This window comes from Chiloscyllium plagiosum, unplaced genomic scaffold (assembly GCF_037043375.1).
Source record: "Chiloscyllium plagiosum isolate Xiang-an unplaced genomic scaffold, Cpla_swu_hap1 HiC_scaffold_34, whole genome shotgun sequence".
In the NCBI taxonomy this organism is placed as follows: Eukaryota; Metazoa; Chordata; class Chondrichthyes; order Orectolobiformes; family Hemiscylliidae; genus Chiloscyllium; species Chiloscyllium plagiosum.
The window spans coordinates 28,432,465-28,456,218 of NW_028270172.1; the positions used below are offsets into that span (position 1 = coordinate 28,432,465).

At 41.9% G+C, this 23,754-nt stretch overlaps 1 protein-coding gene across 1 annotated transcript in view; it reads right to left on the reverse strand.

The window, feature by feature from the left end:
• pik3r4 (phosphoinositide-3-kinase, regulatory subunit 4) overlaps positions 1-23,754 on the reverse strand; it is a 105,744-nt gene that overhangs the window by 30,371 nt on the left and 51,619 nt on the right. Inside the window, exons 10-12 of the mRNA XM_043719254.2 lie at positions 18,103-18,296; positions 13,071-13,296; positions 9,919-10,084 (exon numbers count right to left, since the gene is read on the reverse strand). Coding sequence (XP_043575189.1) covers positions 9,919-10,084; positions 13,071-13,296; positions 18,103-18,296 — 586 coding nt within the window. The remainder of the gene's footprint in view (positions 1-9,918; positions 10,085-13,070; positions 13,297-18,102; positions 18,297-23,754) is intronic.

The window sequence follows — 23,754 nt, forward strand, 5'->3', positions numbered from 1 at the left end:
CAAGACATTTGGGGGATGTGGGAAGCAGAAGTGTTGACGATGTTGACCAAAGCAAGACCACGGCTGAAAATGTGTTGCTGGAAAAGCGCAGCAGGTCAGGCAGCATCCAAGGAGCAGGAGAATCGACGTTTCGGGCATGAGCCCTTCTTCAGGAATGAGCTGAAGAATGAGCCTCATTCCTGAAGAAGGGCTTATGCCCGAAACGTCAATTCTCCTGCTCCTTGGATGCTGCCTGACCTGCAGCGCTTTTCCAGCAACACATTTTTCAGCTCTGATCTCCAGCATCTGCAGTCCTCACTTTCTCCTCCTGGAAAATAGATTTGAGGCAAGGTTGGACTGCACAGCTACCTGGACTGCACACCTTGTGATATCTGGAGAGTTGGGGTAACCCCCCCGTCTCTGATGCCAGGCCTGCATACTCAGACTTGGAGACCATTAACTTGGAATACCTGGACTGGTAACGCTGCCCTCACATGGGTAGGCGCCTGTGACAATCACTGGTATCAATGGGCAAACTTATACAGCCACAATGAAGGCTAGACAGGACTGTTTCTTGTGTACTGAGGTAACCCCCCCTCATACTACATTGTCTCTATGCCCTATAACTCGACCACCTGTACTCAATGGCGTTCATAGCACTCTAGCCGACCTCTTAACCCAGATGATTCATCAACTTACAGGCAATCCCATTGCCCGTTTTGGTGCCTCCTACTTCAGGCCTATACGTTCTATCAGCAGAATGATGTGGGCAGGCAGCAACCCCAACGGTGGTGTGGCTACCATTAAGACTAATTACACATTCCCAGGATACGGGAAGGGTTGAGTTTTGAATGCTTTAAGCGAAATGGCTCCACGCCAGTAGGCGGTTTTAAAGGTCTTTGCAGGAATACGATTGAGTTAGAGGTGGACACCACATTTGGGGCTGTTTCAAATTCTCAACGCGCCCCACTGACAGATACTTGGTGGCTGTGTGGAAAGAAAGGACAGTTGCATCTGATGCTGCCCGCTGACTGGACTGGCAGCTGTGCCTGTGTAATGCTCCTACACGAGGTAGTTATATTGCCACACACGCAGCTTGACGCTACATCATAGCCAGCTTTGCACTGAAATAAGTGACGGTACATTCCTGATCCAACAATTCAGATTGATAGCATAGGACAGCCAAGAGGTATTCCTAATGACTTTAAGGCCCGCAATGAGATTGCTGCGGGCTGGGAGGCTCTCATCCCAGGGATAAAGGTTAGCAAGAATGCTGAATGGATTAATTACATTTATTACAACCAGCAGAGATTTATCAATTATACTGATTAAACCCTTGTGGTCTTGAGAGAACAATTCGATGCTACTGCTACTACTAAAATTACATGGCAAAACAGACAGGCCTCAGATTGGATACTGGCAGAAAAAAAGCAGGGTTTGTGTAATGTTTGGGGAACATTGCTGTACCTTTATATCTAACAACACTAGCCCTGGGGGATCTTTTACTAAAGCATTGGAAAAACTAAAGAATCTAAGACGGGAGCTAAAAGACAATACGGGGTTTGGTCATCAGGCTTTTGATTGGCTGAATAATATATTAGGGTCTTGGGGAGCATGGTTTGTCAAGATTGGCCTTATTGTAGGTGCGGTTTTGCTTGTTGTTGCCTTCGTCTTTTGTTGTTCTTTACCTTTTATTAAATCCTTTTTAGTTCACGTCACTACACGGCAACGTGTGGTCATTTCAACTACCCCAGGAAGTGCTTACTCCTCTGATGGAACCCCACCACTCTATTATGATGATCTAACAACCGCCACAGTGCAAGGAATAGATCCACGTGTGGACGTCGATGATACTTCTGAAGAATGTGCGGATCCTAGATTGTGAGGGATCTTGGGTCTTTTTTCCTGTTCAGGTTATTGGAGGAGAGGTTTTTGGCCCAAGGGACCCCAGGAATGGAGGAAGAACCCTCCAATGGAGGAAGAAGACTCCGAAAGTTATTATTCTGTGTTGGGACCTATATTGTTTGTGTTGGGCACAAGAGTGGCTGAGCTTATTGTCTTCTTTCTCTGGGTGAGACCAGTAGGTCTCGGGGGGGGGGGGGGGGATGGAATATGGAAAATACACAACATGAAAGCATGGGAAGGGTTAAAGCATGAAGACCTCTGGCAATCTGTTCTGTGGAAGGCAGGATGGAATAACCCATAGTGGAACATTCTTACACCAATTAGCAGAGTAAGGTTAAGGCTGAAAGGTCAATATGGCGAGATGAGATAAACACAAATAATAAAGCAAGTTTCTCTGTTAAGTATTATTATGACAGGATTGGGACAATAAATATTTGGGACATGACATTAAAATATCTAATTAATAGTCAGTAGAGTCAGCTTGAGATAGGAGACTATTGTAACAGATGGAATAGCTAAATATCTATCATGACAGGTTAGTCTGGAATTGAAGATCACTGTAGCACAGTTAGCAATAAATATCTAACCATGACATTAGAATAACATTAAGTAGAATGTACAACTAAAGAGATAATGGGGACTAACATCACTGGTTTATTGTGTAGCTAGAGTGAGGTACTTTGATTAATATAATTAGACATGCTAATAAGCTAACAGAAACATGATAAGAAAAAGATATAAAAATCCACGGACCCCGAGGTTTGTGGGCATTCGAGAATCTGCTTTCTCAGTGTCACGGTTTTTTGTTTGCAAATAAAAGACCTACTTCTTGAAGAACTCTCTGCATCTCCTGGTTGTTCTCTATATTTTCTCCACAACACTACCATCTTCATTTCACAAGTCCAGTAACATAGTGAAACTCCTCCCTGATTTTTGTAACAGTCTGTGTAACAAGGATGCTATCTCCTTCCATATTGAAAACACAGAAGCATTGACCAAGCTTTCCTCATCACTCTACACTCCACTCAACATGCGACAAAGCTGGCAAAATGTAGGGTCATGATTTAGTAACACCTTCTGAGGAGGTACTGATGGAGGGAGTTTCTGAATACAGGGATGTCCACTTTCCAAGGGAAATGAACCAGAGGCAAGCTGAATCACCCCGGTAGTTTGGATGCAGTGCTGCAAGGGAATAAATAATCTCTTGCAGCCTGTCACTGTCTACTAAATACTTCATGTCCTTATGAGTAAAAGTTAGTATCATAAGCTAGTCACGGCAAAGGAATACCATATATAAGACAGGCTGTCAGGCATCTCCATCACACAACTCATGTACAATCAATGAATTGCATCTATCCAGGAGTACCACTTGCACCAGAGATGCTGTCTCCTCTTTAGCATCTGTCAGGGATTGTAATTAAAATAGAAAAAGGATATACAACACTCAGCAACTTGTGCACCACCAGCTCACTGGCATCTAAATAGAACTAGAGAAAACTATACATCACAGCTTCTCACCAAAGGTTTGTAAGGAACAAGGACACCACCACAAAAGCTAGCTTTAGGAGGAGCATCTGATAAATATGAGATGCATATATAAAGCTTTATTGATTTCCATTATCTTTAGATATTTCACTGTACTCAACCACCTTTTCACTCAGAATCTATTACCACAGTCTTCTCACGAAGTGCTGCACAGCAGCATTCATTGGCAGTCCCTTGCAGACGAGAATGACTCTCTTCAACTCTCGGGGAGAGTCCTGAGGTGGCTGTACAGACTAATGCTGCTACCACAGACTTTATTACCTCTTGGGACAAAAGATGGTTGCAATAAGGAGTGGGTGGGACATTAGTGTGGCAGCAGGCTCAGTTTGCTGTTCTCAGCTAGCTTCTGCTCTTTCCCAACAGCAAGTCTCGAGATGCTCGACGTCTTCCAGTAGGCTCCTTCTCCACTTTGGACAGTCTTGGGCCAGTGATTCCCAGGTGTCTCTGGGAAAGCCACACTTCACCAGTGAGGCCTTGAGGGAATCGCTGAAGCACTTCCTCTGTCCACCTTAGACTCACCTGCTGTTTCAGAGCTCTGAGCAGAGCACCTCTTGGAGAGTCTCTTGTTGGTCATATGGATGACATGGTGGTCAGTGCCTCGATGCTGGGGATGTTGGTCTGGTCAAGGACGCTGCGGTGTAGGTGCATCTTTCTTCTCAACAGATTCACAGGATCTTGCGCAAATAGCATTGCAGGCACTGCTCCAGCACTTTGAGGTGTTTGCTGTAGACAGTACACATCCCACAACCATATAGGAGAGCGGGAAATACCACCGCTCTGTAAACCATGATATTGGTGTCAAATCTGATGTTGTCCTTGAACACCCTTTGCTACCGCAGCATTTGGCCACCTGAAGAACACTGGAGGCAGAGCTGGATCTCTTCATCAATAGCTGCTTTAGCAGTCAGAACACTTCTGAGGTATTGAAAATGGTAAATGTTCTCAAAGGCTTCCCTGTCAATCTTAATGATTGGAGGACTCACTTCATGCCTGGCCAGTTTGGTGGAGAACCTTTTTCTTGCAGATATTCAGGTCAAGACCCATGCCCTCATATGCCTCAGCAAATGTGCTGACGATGGTCTAGAGTACATCCTCAGATAGCACACACACACAAGCATCAACTGCATACTGCAGCTCAATGACACTGGTTGGGATGACTTTGGCTTTACCTTAAAGTGGTAGATGCTGATTAATTGCCTGCAGGTTCTGCAAGTTAGCTCCACTCAAGTGGGGAACTTGTTGGCAGTGAGGTGAAGTGTTGCAACGAGGTAGATCGAGAACAGTGATGGGGCAACGCAATCCTGCTCAACACCAGTCCAGACAGGGTATGGGTCTGTGCAGGCGCCATTTGTCATTACCATGGCTTCCATTGCATTATGGAGCAGGTGAGGGATTGTGACAAACTTTATGGTGTAACCAAAGCAGAGGAGAATGCTCTATAATGCTTTCTGATTGACTGTGTCAAATGCCCAAGGTCATATACAGGAGGAGGTTATTTTCTCTACATTTCTCCTGCACCTGTCGCACAGTGAAAATCCTGTCTATTGTGCCCCTCCAGGACTGGAAGCCACACTGCAATTCCAGGAGGAGTTCCTCAACCACAGGGAGGGACAGGTTGAAGAGGACCTTGGTGATGACCTTCCCCCAACAGTAGGGCGATTCCCCTGAAGTTACCACAGTTGGACTTGTGCCCTTGAAAATGCTCTGACTATGACCTCTTGAAGCTCTCCTGGGATGCTCTCCCACTTCTAGATAAGGTAGACAAGGCCATATAGCTGCAGCAAGAGTTCTTTGCTTCCGCACATCAATGCTTCAATGGGGATAACGTCTGTTCCAGCAGCCTTGCTGTCCTTAAACTAGTGGACAGCCTTCTCTACCTCATGCAGGGCTGGGGTATTGCTGAGCTTGTGGTGTGTAGCATGCATGCCACAGCAACAATCACAACATAAGGGATTCACATCACTATCTGTTTCTATCAATGCAAGCAACTTGCTCACATACCCAAGCTAATGTCTTTTAATGTCTCTTACACAACGAGTGTGAGAGAGAATACGACGGAAGGGATGCATGTGCATGCGTGTACGTGCGTGCATCAGTGAAAAATTAGGGTGCTGACAACACTTGAGGAGCACCTGCCAAAATACAGGAGAGTGAGATGAGTATGCATGTGGAGATGGGGAAATTAGGTTTCTGCAGTGAGAACTCCTCCAAGCAGCTACTCCCAGCTATACAAGAACAAAATCTTCATAAAACCATGGATAAAGGTGGTATCTTGTGACTAATGAATCTTTGTGTTTTTTTCTCCGCAGCCTTCAGATCCTGCTCATAATCTAGGGCTAGAACAGGAAGAGTTCAAGATTACATCCCTGAGGAGGAATAGCCAGGACCCTCACAGGAAGCACCATCAAGGCATTCAATCACACCTTCCACTTGTGTAGAACCACACATCCACTGGAGGAGCTGGAAGAGGAAGAAATATCCAAGTTCTTTAACATTCTGAGGATTGCTGGAGAACAGGCTCCACCTGTGACAAGTATCAATGATGAGGTTTTTTTGGGATTACATATTTACATTTAAAAGGAGGAACTGGAATATGAAACTACAGAGGAACCCTGATTATCCGAAGAACATGGGCAGGGAGTATTTCATTCAGTTACTCAAATTCTGGATAATCGAATGCCCGATAACATAGTTTAGCCAAGCATCGGGACCTTGCGATCTTGCCAGATAATCTGATATTCGGATAACCGAATGCCAAATAAGCAAAGGTTCCTCTGTATTTGGACATTCTGGATTAACATCCATTTATAAAGTTTTGAAATGACATTATTTAGATAGATAAAGTGTGAGTTTTAATTGTTTTAATTAGTGGAAAAACTTGGTTTGGAAGAGATGTGACCTACACACTGAAGGTTGTCTGACAACACTTCTGAAGTTGGTTTCATTTTACAAGAACCCTTTGGTTTATCAATAAAAGGAGAAGACCTCCAAAATATGCAGCAAGCAAAATTTCCTCTTCTCTCTCATCCTTGAAAATGTATGAAGCAACCTTAAAGCAGGATCAGTTAAAAAAGATAGCTCTCGTATTTAAGTACATATGTGAATTTTCACAGATCCTCAAAAATCAGGAGGTGGAAACTTATAGGGATTTGAACAATGTGGGCTATGGTGAGAAGTGCAGCAGAATAGGGTGACAAATGTCCTAAGGTCCATCTCGATGCAATATCATCTTATTCCATCTTTTCTGCTTTTCAAAAGCAGTATGGTTCATTACAGGAAAATCAAGTGACTTTAGAAAAACAATCAAGCAAAGCTTTTAGATTAGATAAGATTCCCTACAGTGGGGAAACAGGCCCTTTGGCCCAACAACTCCACATGACCTTCTGACTAATGCATCTAACACTATGGGCAATTTAACATGGCCAATTCACCTGAACTGCACATCTTCAGACTGTGGGAGGAAACCGGAGCACCCAGAGGAAACCCATGTAGACACTGGGAGAACGTGCAAACTCCACACAGGCAGTCACCAGAGGTTGGAATCGAACCTGGGACCCTGGTGCTGTGAGGCAGCAGTGCTAACCACTGAGCCACCATGCCACCCATAAGAAAGCTCCGCTCATGTCAATCTACGAGACTGCCATGGGGAACAAGGCTGTTTCTGCCTGGTTCCGAACCAGGAACCTTTCACGTGTTAGGCAAAATGCGATAACCACTACACTACAGAAATGCACCCTATAGGGAGATAAACGATGGGAATTAATTATTCTTTAATTATGAGGGAATATTTGGCTTTGGAAGAGACTATGGTTTTATAACATCAAACCAGCTTTGAGTTAACTAAAATAATCTGGTAAAGTTTCTTTTATTCTGGTAGCAGCAAAACAAAAAGGGAAATAACTGGCCATCTCAATGACTGAATCAAAACATTTATACTAATGGCGAAACTCAGAGTCGTGGAGCTCAACTATCAACATACCCCTTCCATCACAGTGGTAAGACCTTCCATTACATGGGATCAATCAAGTTGACATCCTTCCTTTCCTTTGCAGCCATGTCACCTTTTTCTTAATGTTTTGTGTTGATTCCCCCTTCTATGTTGCACCTCAAATTTTATTTGTTGCCCTTTTTAAAGTTGATTCCCTTTTTGAATTAAATCATGCATACCTGCCCCACTCAAATAAGCCAGTGTCACTGTGTCAATACCACAAACCAGTATGCCCAGACAGCCTTCACCTCAGATACTGTAAACTATTAATTGCAGAGGCTTGAACTTTGACTATAAGGTTTAATGTTACTCGCTACTCAGCATGGTCAGCCTTCACCCAAACCACTGTAAGCAGTTTTGCCAAAACTTTGCTTGTTCCTGCAGGAGAACTCACCAGAACTTGGGGAAAACAATCTACTCTGGTTGCAACCACTGTAGTTTCCTGTTTTTGGCACAAACATTGTGCCTGCAAATGTAATTCCAGCTCACTGGGATTTTAATGAGTAATGATGAAATAGTAATATAAAATGTGTGAAAGTTAGAGGGTCATTTTAAAATATTTTACTGATGTTTTGTTAAGTACCATAAAAAAAAACTACTCCCTTTTAAAAATACAAGAAAACCTGTCTTATCATGCCTTTTATGGTCACAACGTAGAGGTGTCAGTGTTGGACGAAGGTGGACAAGGTCAGAAATCACAACACCAGGTTATAGTCGAACAGGTTTATTTGAAATCACAAGCTTTCAGAATGTTGCCCCTTCACCTGACAAAGGGACAGCGCTCCGAAAACTTGTAATTTCAAATAAACCTGTTGGACTATAACCTGGTGTTGTGGGACTTCTGGCTTTTATGGTCACAGCATGTAAACTGTTAAACACTCACTATATTTATCAATATGCCCTTTTATAAAATCTGTCAAACAAGAAGTGCAAAGTAAAGAGAAACCAATAGACAGCTCCTCAATTGATTACAACAGCTGGTCTTTCAACTATCTTGTAGGTTCTTCGTTTTAGTTCAGGGATAATTTTCTATCATATAGCACTCCAATGCACTTCCTCTAATTACACCAACTAGGAATAACCCATATCTTAATTTATATTCTTCCATCTTCAGCCACCAATGTTTGCAGGTATTTGAAATTAATCATTTGCTCCAAGTCTTCACTTATAATCTTTACACATTAGAAACTCAGAAGTAAGCCATTCAGCCCCTCAAGCCTGTTTTGCCATTCAGTGAATTCATGGCTGACATGTGGCCTAACTCCATATACCTGACTTTGGTCCATGTCCCTTAATACTCTGCTCAGCAGAAGTTAATCTCAGATTTAAAATGAACAACTGAGCTAACATCAACTGCCATTTGTGGAAGAGTCCCAAACCTTTGCCACCCATTGTATGTACAAGTGCTTCATAGCATGACTCCTGAATAGTTTGGCCTTAATTTTTAGGCTATTCGCTTTACTCTTTTTCACTAGGCTTAATTTGACAATCCAGCTCTTTGGGCCTCCTAATCTTCATGACCGGTCTTCCAATGTTTTTTTCCAGTTCCTCAGTCATGTTACTTGAACATCACATAGCTCCATGTAATCTGCAAACATCATTAATTATGGTACTTGCTGTGTCATTTGTTAAGTTAGAACATCCATGACAATCAAGAAAAGGTTCAATATCAATGCTGGTGCAATCCAGCTTTGGATTCTGAAGTCTCACTTGACATTACTTCTTGCTCTTATCTGGCATTCTTGTTCATATCCTGTTATAGTATGTTGTACAAGTAATATTTTTCAGGGACTCCACAAATTCTACCACAATCCCAGACCTTAAAAAAAACTAAGGAGCTGCAGATGCTGGAAATCAGAAACAAAACCAAAACAGAAATTGCTGGAAAAACTCAGCAGGTCTGGCAGCATGTTTAGTTTAGATTATTTACAGTGTGGAAACAGTCCCTTCGGCCCAACAAGTCCACACCCATCCGCAACCCACCCATACCCCTACATTTACCCCTTACCTAACACTACAGGCAATTTAGCATGGCTAATTTACCTGACCCACACATCTTTGGACTGTGGGAGGAAACCGGAGCACCCGCAGGAAACCCAAGGCGACACGGGGAGAATGTGCAAACTCCACACAGTCAGTCAGTCACCTGAGGCGGGAATTGAACCCGGGTCTCTGGCGCTGTGAGGCAGCAGTGCTAACCACTGTGCCACCATGTTCTGAAGGAGAGCCACTGACACAAAACATGAATTCTGCTTTCTCTCCGAAGATGCTGCCAGAACTGCTCAGTTTATCCAGTAATGTGTTTTGGTTTTGTTTCTGAATGTTACAAGGGCCTTCCTAATATTTTTTTATCATTTGTCTCAAAACAAAACTAGCATCCAGTAGCAATTCTGCTGGTCATGAATCCAAACTGAACTTAGACTTGTACTATCCTTTTCATTCATGTTCCTTGTTCACATAGTTTAATTTTAAAAAAAGCATGCAGAGAAATACATTCATACCTGGTAGTTGTTGTCTTTCCCTCCATCTTCTGACTGTCCCATATCTTCACAGTGCCATCATTTGAACAAGTAGCAAAAATTGAATGTTCATCAGACACTCGGATTCGGTTTACTGCTGACTTATGCTCATGAAGATGTGCAACTAGAAGCCCTTTGGGGTGCCACCCTAGATGGACAGTGAAACTTCTCATGAGAGCATAGAAAATCACAATTCTAGGATCTTGTTTTTCTCTCCAAGCACACACGTATTCTGGTAATAGCTACATCCTTGTGAATGTCCAATACAAATTACAAACTTAACCATATGAAAGCGATCCTTGATATGTAATACTAGGCTTATCAAGTAAAAACCAATTACAAATTGGTCAGCCTAATTCAATATGCATACGCTATTATAAGCACAAGCTCTCCCACAATTTAATAAAATTATTAACTAGACTATAATTGAGGCAAAGACTTCTGCATCATTTCATGAAAAAACGTACAAATATTTAACCAGATGAAGATAACAGTAGAAAGTTGGAATAGTTTTGACTTACTCTTCAACTAACAGAACAGACAGTAATAGGCACAATTTATGGCATAAAATTCCGCAATTCAAAAATATAATTTAAAAAAAAACAGAAACTATGTTAGCGTGATGTTCGTTATCCACATTGTAATTTTGTGGTGATTTAAGTAATTTAATTCTGTAACGTTCCCCCCCTCACTAGCATATCAACCTTTAGGCATCTGCAATAAATGTTCGTGTTCTAATGAGTATCTAAGAGTATCTAGCAACATACTGTAATGGCAATAAAGCATAAAAAATCAAGCTCCAGCTATTTTTATTAAACAGTTTTATATTTATTGATTGGAGAAGAAATATTTTCTAGAATAGCTTTCTGTCTGCTTTTACATTTAGAAAAAAGTTTGCTGCTAAAATAGCTTAAATAAGGTTGGGATACACTGCATTTTCTGCCTTTACCACTTAATAGGAAGGATATACAGAGGAAACTGGTTTATCTGAATGCCACTTATCCAAAAATCGGATCATCAGAAGGAGATCTTGAGGTCTTGATAGAAACATTACATCAAAGACGTGTTTCCAGCAGTGATCGTGACTTTTGTTGACAGTGATTAAACAGGCACGGTCTCCAAATGACTGACCTCCCACCCCTCTCTCTCTCTCCACACTTTCCCTGGAGTTCTACATAGGGGTGTACCCTATGGGGTTGGAAGAGGTTTAGGGGGCGGGATTGGGGGCAGGTTGGAAGGGGTTTTGGAGGCGTGGTTGGACCAGGTTGTGGGGTGGTGTTGGATGGTGGTGGGGGGGGGGGTGGCGGTGTCTGCGTGCTATGCTGTTGTAGGCTCCTGAACGAGGAGGAGACTTTAAAACTCCGAGCCCCAGAGGAAAGGCATTTAATCGATATTCCGAATAATTGATTATCCAAACAAAATAGTGCCCGCCCATCACGTTCAGATAATCGAACTTCCATTGTACTTCCATTCCTGCTATTCCATGAATGCTTTCTGATCCTTCAGATAAAGCATATTTTTGACTGAGTCTCCAGCACCTGCAGTCCTGACTTTCTCCTAGTCAGTAAAAGATTACAGCCAGTCAATATGGGAGATCAGAGGCAATAACTTCAACTAGGCTGGAGTGGGTATGTACTTGGGAATGTGTTCATGTGCACATGAGGGCAGAGTTATCAGACTTGAGATGGAGATTGAAAGTATTGACTTGGAGAAGGGAAAAAGAGGTCAAGGGATATCCAATTACAGGGAATAACTGAAGCAGGTTAATTGGAAGCAAATTAAGCTGACAAGTGAAAATGCTCTTGTATTCTGAACCTAGCATTCCTGGCTTTCCTTTATCTACTGTTTCCCAAGGTCACAAAAAATCAATCAAGGTTACATTTAAAAATGTTAGTTAAACTTGTGGGACCTAGATTTTATTCAATAGTAGTGAATGAAACAATTAGAGTTTACCACCTCAGTCCTCTAAAACGACAGCAACTTCTGCATTTTAAAATACCTTTTAAACATGAAAATTGCTGTCAACAGTTTGACTCATTACCATTGGGTGCACGGTTGGAAATTCCAGCAGACTGCAATCAATTAAACACTACTGGCATGAACTTCCACTTTTATTCCATTAGTTTCATTGTTAAAATTCTTGCAAAATTTATGCCTAACTGCTGAACAATCTTTCTGACCATAAAACACTAATTTTATAATCCTGGCATGCTAGTTGCCTCCATATGATTACAAAATATTTACATATTAAGAAAATTGAAAATGTTTGTGTTACTTCAGCTATTTATGCTTCCTTAACCCCATATACATATTTTGACAATTTTTTTTGGGGGGGGGGGGGGGGGGGAAGGGGTTGAAATCTGTAAAATTATAAAAAAAAACTACTTTTATCCTCTTGGCATACCATTGGTGAAAGTTCTTCCATATGATTGTCTGTTTGATCTGTTTCATGACTTCAACATTCCTGGACGCCTGGGGATTCTCTCCACTTGGTGCAATATTTAAAATAATTTCAGGAAAGATGGAAAATTAATGCCCAAGACTTCATGCTGACTGCAAAACCTTGATCAATAAACAAAGCCAAACCTCTCCTTCAGATCGGTTGGTTACCCACACAGTGGGTCCCCAATTTACAAATGTCTGATTTATGAAAACTTGTACTTTCGAATGCAATCCCACACAAGGATATAATTTTAAACAACTGACATACAAACGTCTTCTGTACAGCTGCTTTACATTGGCACACATTGGAAGACAACTTGTGTACAAATCAATTTGCATCCTGGTGACCTATACTTATCCTAGCCACGTTAATATTGGAAGTGGGTGGGTTAGAGGCAGAATTTAGACTTTTAAAATGTTAGCCTATTTTGGGGAGTTCCTGTTGGTGCTTTAGCTTTCAATCCACATGATAAAAGCTTAAATACTGGAAGTGGATTTCCTAGTTAACAGGATTATGACTTTGACAAGCTCGAATAAGTGTATTCCAACACTAATAGAAAAATTGACTAGCTATCACCCATAAACTTTTAATTTTTACCATATGTAATGATCATATTTGTATGATGTGCTAATAAATAAAGAAATTAAAGTGAAATTGATTTAACTCTAATTAACCTATTGACTTTGTGTACCTGGTGGTGGTGGTTTGCTTTCCCATTCAGCACTTTCCATCAACTGTTTTGCCATTCGTTCAGCATTGCACTGTTCTCGTCTCTGTTGAATCAAATGCTGGAGCTCAGTAGCACATGTAGTAATGCGTCTCTGGTAAGTGGGAGGCAATACTAGGACATTTCCTGTTTGCAGAACTGACAAAGAGGAAGTTGTCTTCCTTGTTAGTACCCCGGTCCCTTCAGATACCTTCAAAAAGGAATGATAATTATAAAAGGAGCTTGAATTTATCAGCATTAAATAATTACGGAACATTAAAATCAAAATCAATGACATTGTCAGCCTACACAGAACATATAAATCAGAGAAACAGAACAAGTTTGGTCCAACTTGTCCATCCTGCAGCCAACAGACCTACATCACAACATTCATCCTCCTTGTAAAACATTCACTTTTTTTGCTTCCTTGACAAAATCTGCAAAATTATTCAAGCATGAATCACACTTAATGGAAAGAAAAAAAGAATTTATTTTTCTACTTTTACACAGCTCATTTGAAATCTTTAACACCAGTTCAAGACTTACTCAACATTTGTAACATTTTCAGCACAAGACTGGTTGAAATGTAATCAACACTTATCACATCAATAACAAGGTACTTGCACTTGTAATGACAATATCTTTCTGTGATATGTCTATTGGGCAATTCTATGGGGAGGCCAAGAGCTATATGCCTGTTTTGCAAAGCTAACAAATTTAGGTAACAAAGGTTTGGATATTCACATTTAATTCTGCATCTAGTCCTTGTCTGAAGTTAACACACTTCACCTTGCTGTCATTTGAACAGCAAATTCTGCTCCAATTTTTCTATAAGAACATTAAATGTGTTAGAAGTAAATAAAAGCAGGCTTGACTATGAATATAAGCAAATTCTCCAAGTGACAAAATGAGGTTCATCAAGAACTGCAACATTTTTCTCCTGTCACAATTATTGATAAGTATAAATCTCAAGGTTCAAGTTTTAGGACACTTTACAGAAAGGGATGTCAAGTGGAAAACCTTTTCCTGTGGTCGGGGATGAACTATTTTCTGTACTGCAGTTTAGCCCAAGCCAAGCAATAAATTCTACATATGATAAATTAAAATGTTAAAGCAGATACAGCTGGTACTTCTTTCTAAAGGTGACTCATCTATTTTTCCAATTAGTTCACAACTGATTCTGATCATCATGAATCAGCTAGACAGTATTCTCATCAGAGTGGTGGGTCTTGCTTCAAGTCCCACTTCAGACATGAGCAAAATATCCATGATGCTAGTCCAGGGAAGCATTGACGGACTGCTGCACGACCAACTTTCAGGTTAGAGGCTGTGTGCACTTTTAGGTGCGTGTAGGTGTGTACAAAGACTTCATTTAAAAAAAAAACTCACAACAATTATGAAATAACATCAAACTGGAATCTATCCAGCTCATCAAAGTATTTATCAAATCATTAAAGAGCAACTCCACTATTATCATTCCCTTATTATTTTCCCAAATATCTACATTTTATTCCAATAAATATTTATCTACTTGCCTTCTGAACAATACCATTGAATCACATCCAACAACCTATCAGGCATAGTGCTTCAAATCCTAATCACTCGCTTCATACAATTTCCCAGCTTATTGATGGGTCGCTCATCAATGTGGACATCAAGAATCCATTTTCTTCTACATACTAGGCATCTCAAGCATGCAAACAGGCTATTATCCGCTTCTCATTTCTTTTTATTCTTGATTTTTTTTCTCTTTCTTTTCTCTTTTACATGACTTAGTTATTGTGAAGAGTCCAGACACCATTGGCGGTGGAGAGATATCTCAATGCAAATTCGTGATGGAGGACAGCCCAGCACGGGGGAAGAGAAGGAGCCCTGAGGTGATGTCGGCAATGTATGCCCAATGACAAAGGATGGCTCCTGTGAATCAGCAACTTCGTCATTGGTTGGGTCTGGTGCTGGCAGCATCAAAGTTGTGGCGGAAGGGCATCACGGTAACATTAACAAGGTGGGCTGCAGCAAGAGACTCAGACATTTGTGGGTCTGGTATAGGCGATGGCAGAGATGAATCAGCCCAGCTGCGAAAGATGGCACCTGAGGATTGGTTACTTCGACTGGTGAGGTGGCGCTAGTTCTGACCTGGCTCATAAGTTGAGTGTAGATGAACTTCTCTGTAAGCTATATCTTTTCATTTTTCCCTTATTCTTAAACTAACAAATGGTACAGTATTAGGGCAATAAATGAAAATTTTTCAGTGTATTTTATTGTATTTCTCACTGTGAGATACATGTAATGATAAAATCATTCATTCATTCGAATGGACAGCCTGCTGCTCTGGGTTTGTTAATGGCAATTGCAAAGTCATCAGTATACCCCTGCACTGGTGGTAGAAATCCTGATCATGGGTCCTGTGGCAGTGATAACAGGTATACTATGGCACCAGGTAGTGGATGAAAGCAGGGAGAAGAGGCTCCAAGCAGTTGAGATGCTATAGCTAGCAGGATCCAAGTAGTGAGGACTGAGGAGAGGTCTAGAGAGCTCAGACAGCTTTGGAAGGTCACTGGCAATGAATTAAAAGTGAGATAAATAGCCGAAGCGCTGCAGTAATCTCAAGAAACTGAGAGATCATTCAAGTCCCAGAATCCATTTGAAATCTGAAAGTGGGGGCAAAATTAATTTGCAAGCAGTATTTGCAGAGAAAGACTGAAGTTCAGTGAAACCTAAGGCAGTTCAAAAGTAGCTTGGTGTGAAACAGTTTGAATTGCGCCTGTGAGTAAATACTGTGCTGTGTTCTCGGATCTCATGGAAAGTCTTGGGGAAAGAAACTGAATTGTAAGACATGAGCAGTCATTCAGGCAAACCATGACAGAGTGGCTTCGAGGGAATTTCAAGAGCAGACCTTTGAAGTGAAGAATTGGGATTCTTTGTAAAGGAAACAAACTTTTAATGAGATTTGGGGACCAACAGTATCAGGCCCATATGGGTCTGTTGCTGAGAAATCTTAACTCATTTACCTCATGTTAATTCTTGATATATATGTAGATGGTGTAACTTTTCTAACTTTGCATAGTAAGGTTTAGTTTGTTTGTTCAAATCTGTGAAATCTCATATTATACTTTTAATAAATACCTGGGATTTCAAACTTCACCTGCTTTACATAAAAATGAAGTTACTGGTTCCTAATCAGATTGCAACAGCATTTGCCAAGTGTCTGGGTCATAACAATGTTATTTACAATTGTTTACAATTTGAATGCTTGCTATTCATAGCTTCCAATAGTTTTACACAGTCATTGTAACACAACCAGGCGGCATGTGGGATGGGCTAGGGCAACAGTTCACAAAATATGGGTCACTACCCTGAATGGGGTCATGGTATGGGATTTTGAGGTTGGGAGTTTGGAGACTATAACAGCTGCTTTGGACCACAGACTCTGTCAATACAGTCCTGGACCAGATCTGAAGTCCCATGATACTTTCACTTTTCTTTTATCCCCTAATTCACAGGAAAGGGAGGGAAATGAACACGTTTCATTGGAGATAAGACTTGCAAGAACACTAGCTAATTGCTCACTGCAAGTCTCAACTTCCCATGCAATTTTCACAGAGTCAGTTGCATGGTCCTGATCCACAAGTTCAATTTATGCTGCTGCACTGACCATCTTCCCATTGGAAAATCTAGGGCATGAAAATTTAAAACCAAATAATTTTCATATTTGCAAAATGCGAATTTTTAATAATACATATTGTGCTGGCCATTATTTTTTTTAGATTAGATTACATTACAGTGTGGAAACAGGCCCTTCGGCCCAACAAGTCCACACCGACCCACCGAAGCGCAACCCACCCATACCCCTACATTTATCCCTTACCTAACACTACAGGCAATTTAGCATGACCAATTCACCTGACCTGCACATCTTTGGACTGTGGGAGGAAGCCGGAGCACCCGGAGGAAACCCACGCAGACACGGGGAGAATGTGCAAACTCCACACAGTCAGTCGCCTGAGGCGGGAATTGAACCCGGGTCTCTGGCACTGTGAGACAGCAGTGCTAACCACTGTGCCACCCTATCCTGCTGCTTGATTTTATTTTGACACCCACTTCCTGCTGAACAATGGAAGTGTATCTTCCCCTTGCTTCACAACTCTCATACACTCTATGGCCCCAGCAAATCTGTGGCATTAAAATGTGATAGCACACAAACTGATTCCCTCTGCATGCATGCAAGAACACACACACCATACATCCCACATCCACACCCAAACTTCCTCTGCATATCTGGACATTAATATTGCTGAGGAGTTTGGAATGACTGCAAAAATGGCAAGATGCACTACCTCGCCAGCCTGTCTAGATACCCAGGGACTGTCAGGTCTCGCTCAAAAACAACTGAATCTTCAGGACTACAACATTTTCCCAGAGCCAAGAATCACCATGTGCTTCTGTACCATTACAGTGAGGCATGAGATAGGCACTTTAGAAGTACGGGTCTGCTACCAAAGGCAAAGGTGCTGAATTGACCTTGGTCTCCCAAGCCAAAGACTTGGGCTCTGGCATTTTACATCTTGTACAGTCCCCATTTTGCTGACCTTGCCAGTGCTGTTCTCAAATGCTAACTGGGAAATAAGTAGATTAGATTAGATTATTTAGTGTGGAAACAGGCCTTTCGGCCCAACAAATCCACACCGACCCTCCGAAGAGCAACCCACCCAGACCCATTCCCCTACATTTACCCCTTCACCCAACACTACGGGCAATTTAGCATGGCCAATTCATCTAACCTGCACATCTTTGTGACTGTGGGAGGAAACCAGAGCACCTGGAGGAAACCCACGCAGACACGGGGAGAACGTGCAAACTCCACACAGACAGTTGCCCGAGGCGGGAATTGAACCCAGGTCTCTGGCGCTGTGAGGCAGCAGTGCTAACCACTGTGCCATCGTGCTGCCCACTAGTGCAAAGCAACAACAGACAAAAAGAGAAAATTTATTTGAAATTCAATGAAGCTTCCATTAACCTGTTGCAAAGCTGGAGTAGTGGTGATCATCATTCCTGGAGAAGACTCTGATCGCAGACTCTTTCCAGTGGTATTTTCTTGGTCAGCAGGAGCTGTATGGACTTTTGGTTGAACAATATTTGGAGGTTCAAGAGAGCCAAACATGCTCTTCCATTCTTCGTTCAAATTTGAGTCTTGTTTCACATGTCTTCTTGCTGAAATCGAATACCAAAAGACAAAAGTAAAGTTCAGCTATGTAATTATTATCTGATATAATACTATTGATGAGATATGAACTAATGGACTTAAAAATCTGCATATAGTTGTTATGAGTTTTAATTTGATTTTGTATTTAGTAGGCAACATGTTGATATATTAAGCGAGAAATGAACTTGTGATCTTAAAAAGTCTGCTATACTTCAACTGAAGTTGGGCCTGACTTTAAGCCAATCTGCCCCTGTTAAAATAAGCTCTGGCACAAATGACCATACTTACACATTTTAAAAACCCAAACTAGTCTCATTTCTCAGGATCAACAACTACAAATGTTAAAATTCAAACAGAAAGAAAAATCAAAAGTGCTTAATGGAATCTTATCAAGATGACTCCCTCAATGGTAAATAACTTGTTTGAAAAAGAAAGTCAAGATATTTGCTCAATTTATTTGCTAAAATTGTTCTATCCTTAAACTCATTTGCATAATTATTAATGCTGGCAGCTCATCCCCAGGTATGTGCTGTTTCTAAAACCCCAGAAATTCTGTTGAAACCAAATTCTAAAAAGTGAATATAGTCTGTGGGCGGCACGGTGGCACAGTGGTTAACACTGCTGCCTCACAGCGCCAGAGACCCGGGTTCAATTCCCGCCTCAGGCGACTGACTGTGTGGAGTTTGCACCTTCTCCCAGTGTCTGCGTGGGTTTCCTCCGGGTGCTCCGGTTTCCTCCCACAGTCCAAAGATGTGCAGGTCAGGTGAATTGGTCATGCTAAATTGCCCGTAGTGTTAGGTAAGGGATAAATGTAGGGGTATGGGTGGGTTGCGCTTCGGCGGGTCGGTGTGGACTTGTTGGGCCGAAGGGCCTGTTTCCACACTGTAATGTAATCTAAGCCACATTATTCAGTACATATTTACAAAAAACATCTACTTCAATGTTGCATAACTTTTTAGCAACTTTACTTTTTATTTTATGGCCAATGCAAACAAAAACAAAGGTAAATTGATTTAGCAATTTCAAAGTTTCAATGCATTAATGAATGACTTCCATCAATGTTTCCAATAATGTAGCACAATGGGTTACAAGTAATGCATGAAGTTTTGAAACAAGTTCTCTCATCCAAGTGTGTGTCTAAGTATTATAGGTACCTGCTGTAGATCTCCATCCACTGATCAACTGTGGACACAGTTAAAAATCACACAACACCGGGTTATAGTCCAACAGGTTTATTTGAAAGTACTCGCTTTCAGAGAGCTGCTCCTTCATCAGATAGTGTGGAGCAGGATCATAAGACACAGATGATCCTGCTCCACAGCTACGTGTTGAAGGTGTAGCGCTCCGAAAGCTAGTACCTCCAAATAAATCTATTGGATTCATAACCTGATGTGGAGTTTTTTTTTTAAATTTTGTCCACTTTAGTCCTACACTGGCACTTCCACATCATAACTAAGGATATGTATCAGTGTTTTTCAACATACAGACAGAGGACAAAATGCAAGGAAAAGATTGTGTCACAAACAAGACTTTAAGAAAAAAAAATGACTGTTTTAATTACCACTGTATTAAATAGGAGAAAGGGAGGACTGCAGATGCTGGAGATCACAGTTGAAAGTGTGGTGCTAAAAGAGCACAGCAGGTCAGGCAGCATCCGAAGAGCAGGAGAATCTCCTGCTCCTTGGGTACTGCCTGGCCGGCTGTGTTTTTCCAACACCATAATCTCAACTACATTGAATAGGCCAATGAAGATAGTGTCAAGCAAAGAATAGACAAGTTTGTTTCTTCTGGAAATTTCCAACAATTACTCGGACAAAAGCTAACTCATTACCTCTCTATAACGTTGCATTTTCTATCTGCAGGGACACTTGATTCAAGCCAGCTCAAAAGTAATAATGAAAAGATGCTACTTCAGCCAATTCTGAACAAGGGAAACCATCAAGACATACTGTGCATGAGATGGAGCTATAGATTCCAATTCAAAAACAAAAGAAAAGCTAGAAAAACTCAGCAGGTCTCTCAGCATCTGTGGAGAGAAAGCAAAGTTAACATTTTGGGTCCAGTGACCCTGCTTCAGAACTTTTCCACAAATGCTGCTAGATCTGCTGAACTATTAAGCAAATTCTGTTTTTGTTTCAGATTTCCAGCATCCAAAGTTCTTTGTTTTATTTTAAAGTTTCAACTTATCTGCTATAGAACACAACAGGAGACCAGGACATCAAAATCCACCACGTGAGTTAAATGGCCCAGCCACTCAGCCCTGAACTTGTACCTAAAACTGGCTTGTTTGAATTGCCTTGAGTTATACTTGACTTATTACTTTACTTTTTTTCTAAATATTTTTATTGAAAGAAGATTTGTTTTTTTTTAAACAAAATTACAAAACCAGTACAAAATAGTATGATAATAGCAATAATAGAAAACAAACTACTACTCTACTCCACAGACTACAGAAACACACAAAAAAAAACTTACAACAAACAACAGTTCAATAAATAACCAAGGAGAAAGAAGAAAAATAAACAAACAGACAAAATAAAAATAAACCAAGTTATAACAATGTAACTTAAATGATATTCAATTAAATTACTGCACTCAGTGCAATCTCATCACAGCTCCCACCACTGGGAGCAATAGTAAGGAGGCCCGGATTTGTTCAGGATTCTTCCTCCCAGGGGCCCCCCAAACTGACAGACACAGTCCTCACGGCTAAACAAAGGCCCTGAATAATATAGCCGATGTATCTACATCAATATAATTCAAAAAGGGTTGCCATGTTCTGTAAAACAACTCGGTTTTCTGGTGCACCATACTTGTAAGGAACTCTAGGGGTTGTGTGCATTTAGGGGTAGTTTATGATTATCCTACGCCAACTTGAGAGTCCTGGGAAATTCTCTGACACCGAGCTCATTAGAATGTCCTTCCTCGCGCAAAAAGAAAGAATATTAAAGAATTTCTTCCCATGCACAGCCAGAGAGGGAACATTTGGGAGACCCAAAACAAGGGATACCGGATCAAACCTAACTTCAGTTCCCAAAACCTTTACCAAAACACTCGTTATGTCACCCCAATACCTGCGGATCTTGTGTCATGACCAAAGGCAGTGAGTAAGAGTACCAACCTCCATTTTGTACTTGGGGCACACTGGGAGCACACTTGTCTTGAATTTCACAAGCCATTCTGGTGCCAGGTGAGCCCTATGAAATACCTTCAGTTGAATAGCCTGGATTCTATTACAAATCGAGATCTTTCTAACATTTCCCCAGATATCCTCCCCCATCTCGGAGGAGATTTCCACCCCTAATTCTTGAGTCCAGGTTTTATATAGCCATTCGATGCCCTTCAAAACATTGTTACCTAACAAGTGATAGAGTGCACTAACCAAGAGGGCACCCGTAGACCAGAGCACTCTCCACTTCATGTCCAATTTATTGGGATTAACCATCAATGTAGCCTTTCTTTGTACGAAGTCTCTAACTGGAAGTAACGAAAGAGATCCTTCCTAGGTAGCTCAAACTTCTGACTCAGCTATTTGAAGGACATCATGACCTCCCTGTCAAATAGATCTCCCAAACAGGAGATTCCTCTGCACTCCAGAGCTTAAAGCCAGAATCCATCGAACCCGGCTGGAATCCCGACATTCCCACGATGGGAGTGAAAGGGGAAGATTTTTGTAAATTGCCCTCGCTCTGCCGCATCATTCTCTATGCTTTTACTGTGTTTAGGACAATCGGGTTTTTACAGTGATCCATAACAGTTCTCATCGTAACCATAAACAACAAATTAATAAGGGGGCAATTTGTCTGGGAGCCCTCAGTGTCTAGCCAAACTGATCGCGGATTGTGACAGACTCATTCAGCCACACAGAATAACAAGGAACTCAATTGGTACTTCCTAAGGTCTGGAAAATCTAGACCTCCCCCCTCTCTTGCGGAAGCTGCCATTTATCCAGCTTAATAAGAGGTCGCCCATAATGCCAAATAAAAGATCCAAGCCAGCTGTTAAGCCTATGCAGTGTTTGCCTTGGCAGCATCAAAGGGAGCATTCTCATGGGATATAATAAGCGAGGAAGAACATTCATCTTAACCAGAGCTATTCTGCCCAACCAGGATATCAGAAGATCTTCCCAGCACCAAAGGTCTTGCCTGATTTTCTCTAGCAGCTGCCCATAATTGGCTTGATATAATCGATCAAAAAACAGGGTAATAAAAATGTCTAAATACAGAAAATCTTCCTATGACCATCGGAAGGGGAAACAGGTCCCATCACCTAAGTTGGATATACTAGTCAGCTTTCCACCCCCCACAGACATGGCCTCTGATTTCATGAAATTAACTTTATACCCTGAAAACAAACCAAGTAGACTAATCACTTGTATTAAGCGGCCCACAGATGTAACTGGATTGGTTAAAAAGAGAAAGATGTCATCCGCACAGAGGGTAATTTTATGCCTGCCTGACCCTACTTCCAAGACAGTTACATTGGGATCCATCCAAATGGCTTCCGCCAGCGGCTTGATCACAACGTAAATAATAGTGGCGAGAGAGGGCATCCTTGACAGTAGCCTCTGCCGACACTAAAACTATCTGACCTTATACCGCTAGATAGCACCACTGCTTTTGGATCACTATACAGCACTGCCACCCATTTGGTAAAAGGAGGGTGGAGGTGGGGAGAAAGTAGCATGGAATACATAGGTGAGTGGGGGAGGGGATCAAGGTGATAGGTCATGGAGGAGGGTGGAGTGGATAGGCGGAAAAGAAGACAGGCAGGTTGGACAAGACATGGCGACAGTGCTGAGCTGGAAGTTTGGAACTAGAGTGAGGTGGGGGAAGGGGAAATGAGGAAACTGTTGAAGTCCACATTGATGCCCTGGGGTTGAAGTATTCCGAGGCGGAAGATGAGGCGTTCTTCCTCCAGGCGTCTGGTGGTGAGGGAGCGGCAGTGAAAGAGGCCCAGGACGTCCATGTCCTCGGCAGAATGGAAGGGGGAATTGAAATGTTGGGCCACAGGGTGGTGTGGTTGATTGGTGAGGGTGTCCCGGAGGTGTTCCCTAAAGCGCTCTGCTAGGAGGCGTCCAGTCTCCCCAATGTAGAGGAGACCGCATCGGGAGCAACTGATGCAATAAATGATATTAGTGGATGTGCAGGTAAAACTTTGATGGATGTGGAAGGCTCCTTTAGGGCCTTGGATGGAGGTGAGGGAGGTGGTGCGGGCGCAGGTTTTGCAGTTCCTGTGGTGGCAGGGGAAGGTGCCAGGATGGGAGGGTGGGTTGTAGGGGGCGTGGACCTGACCAGGTAGTCACGGAGGGAACGGTCTTTGCGGAAGGCGGAAAGGGGTGGGGAGGGAAATATATCCCTGGTGGTGGGGTCTTTTTGGAGGTGGCAGAAATGTCGGCGGATGATTTGGTTTATGCGAAGGTTGGTAGGGTGGAAGGTGAGCACCAGGGGCGTTCTGTCCTTGTTA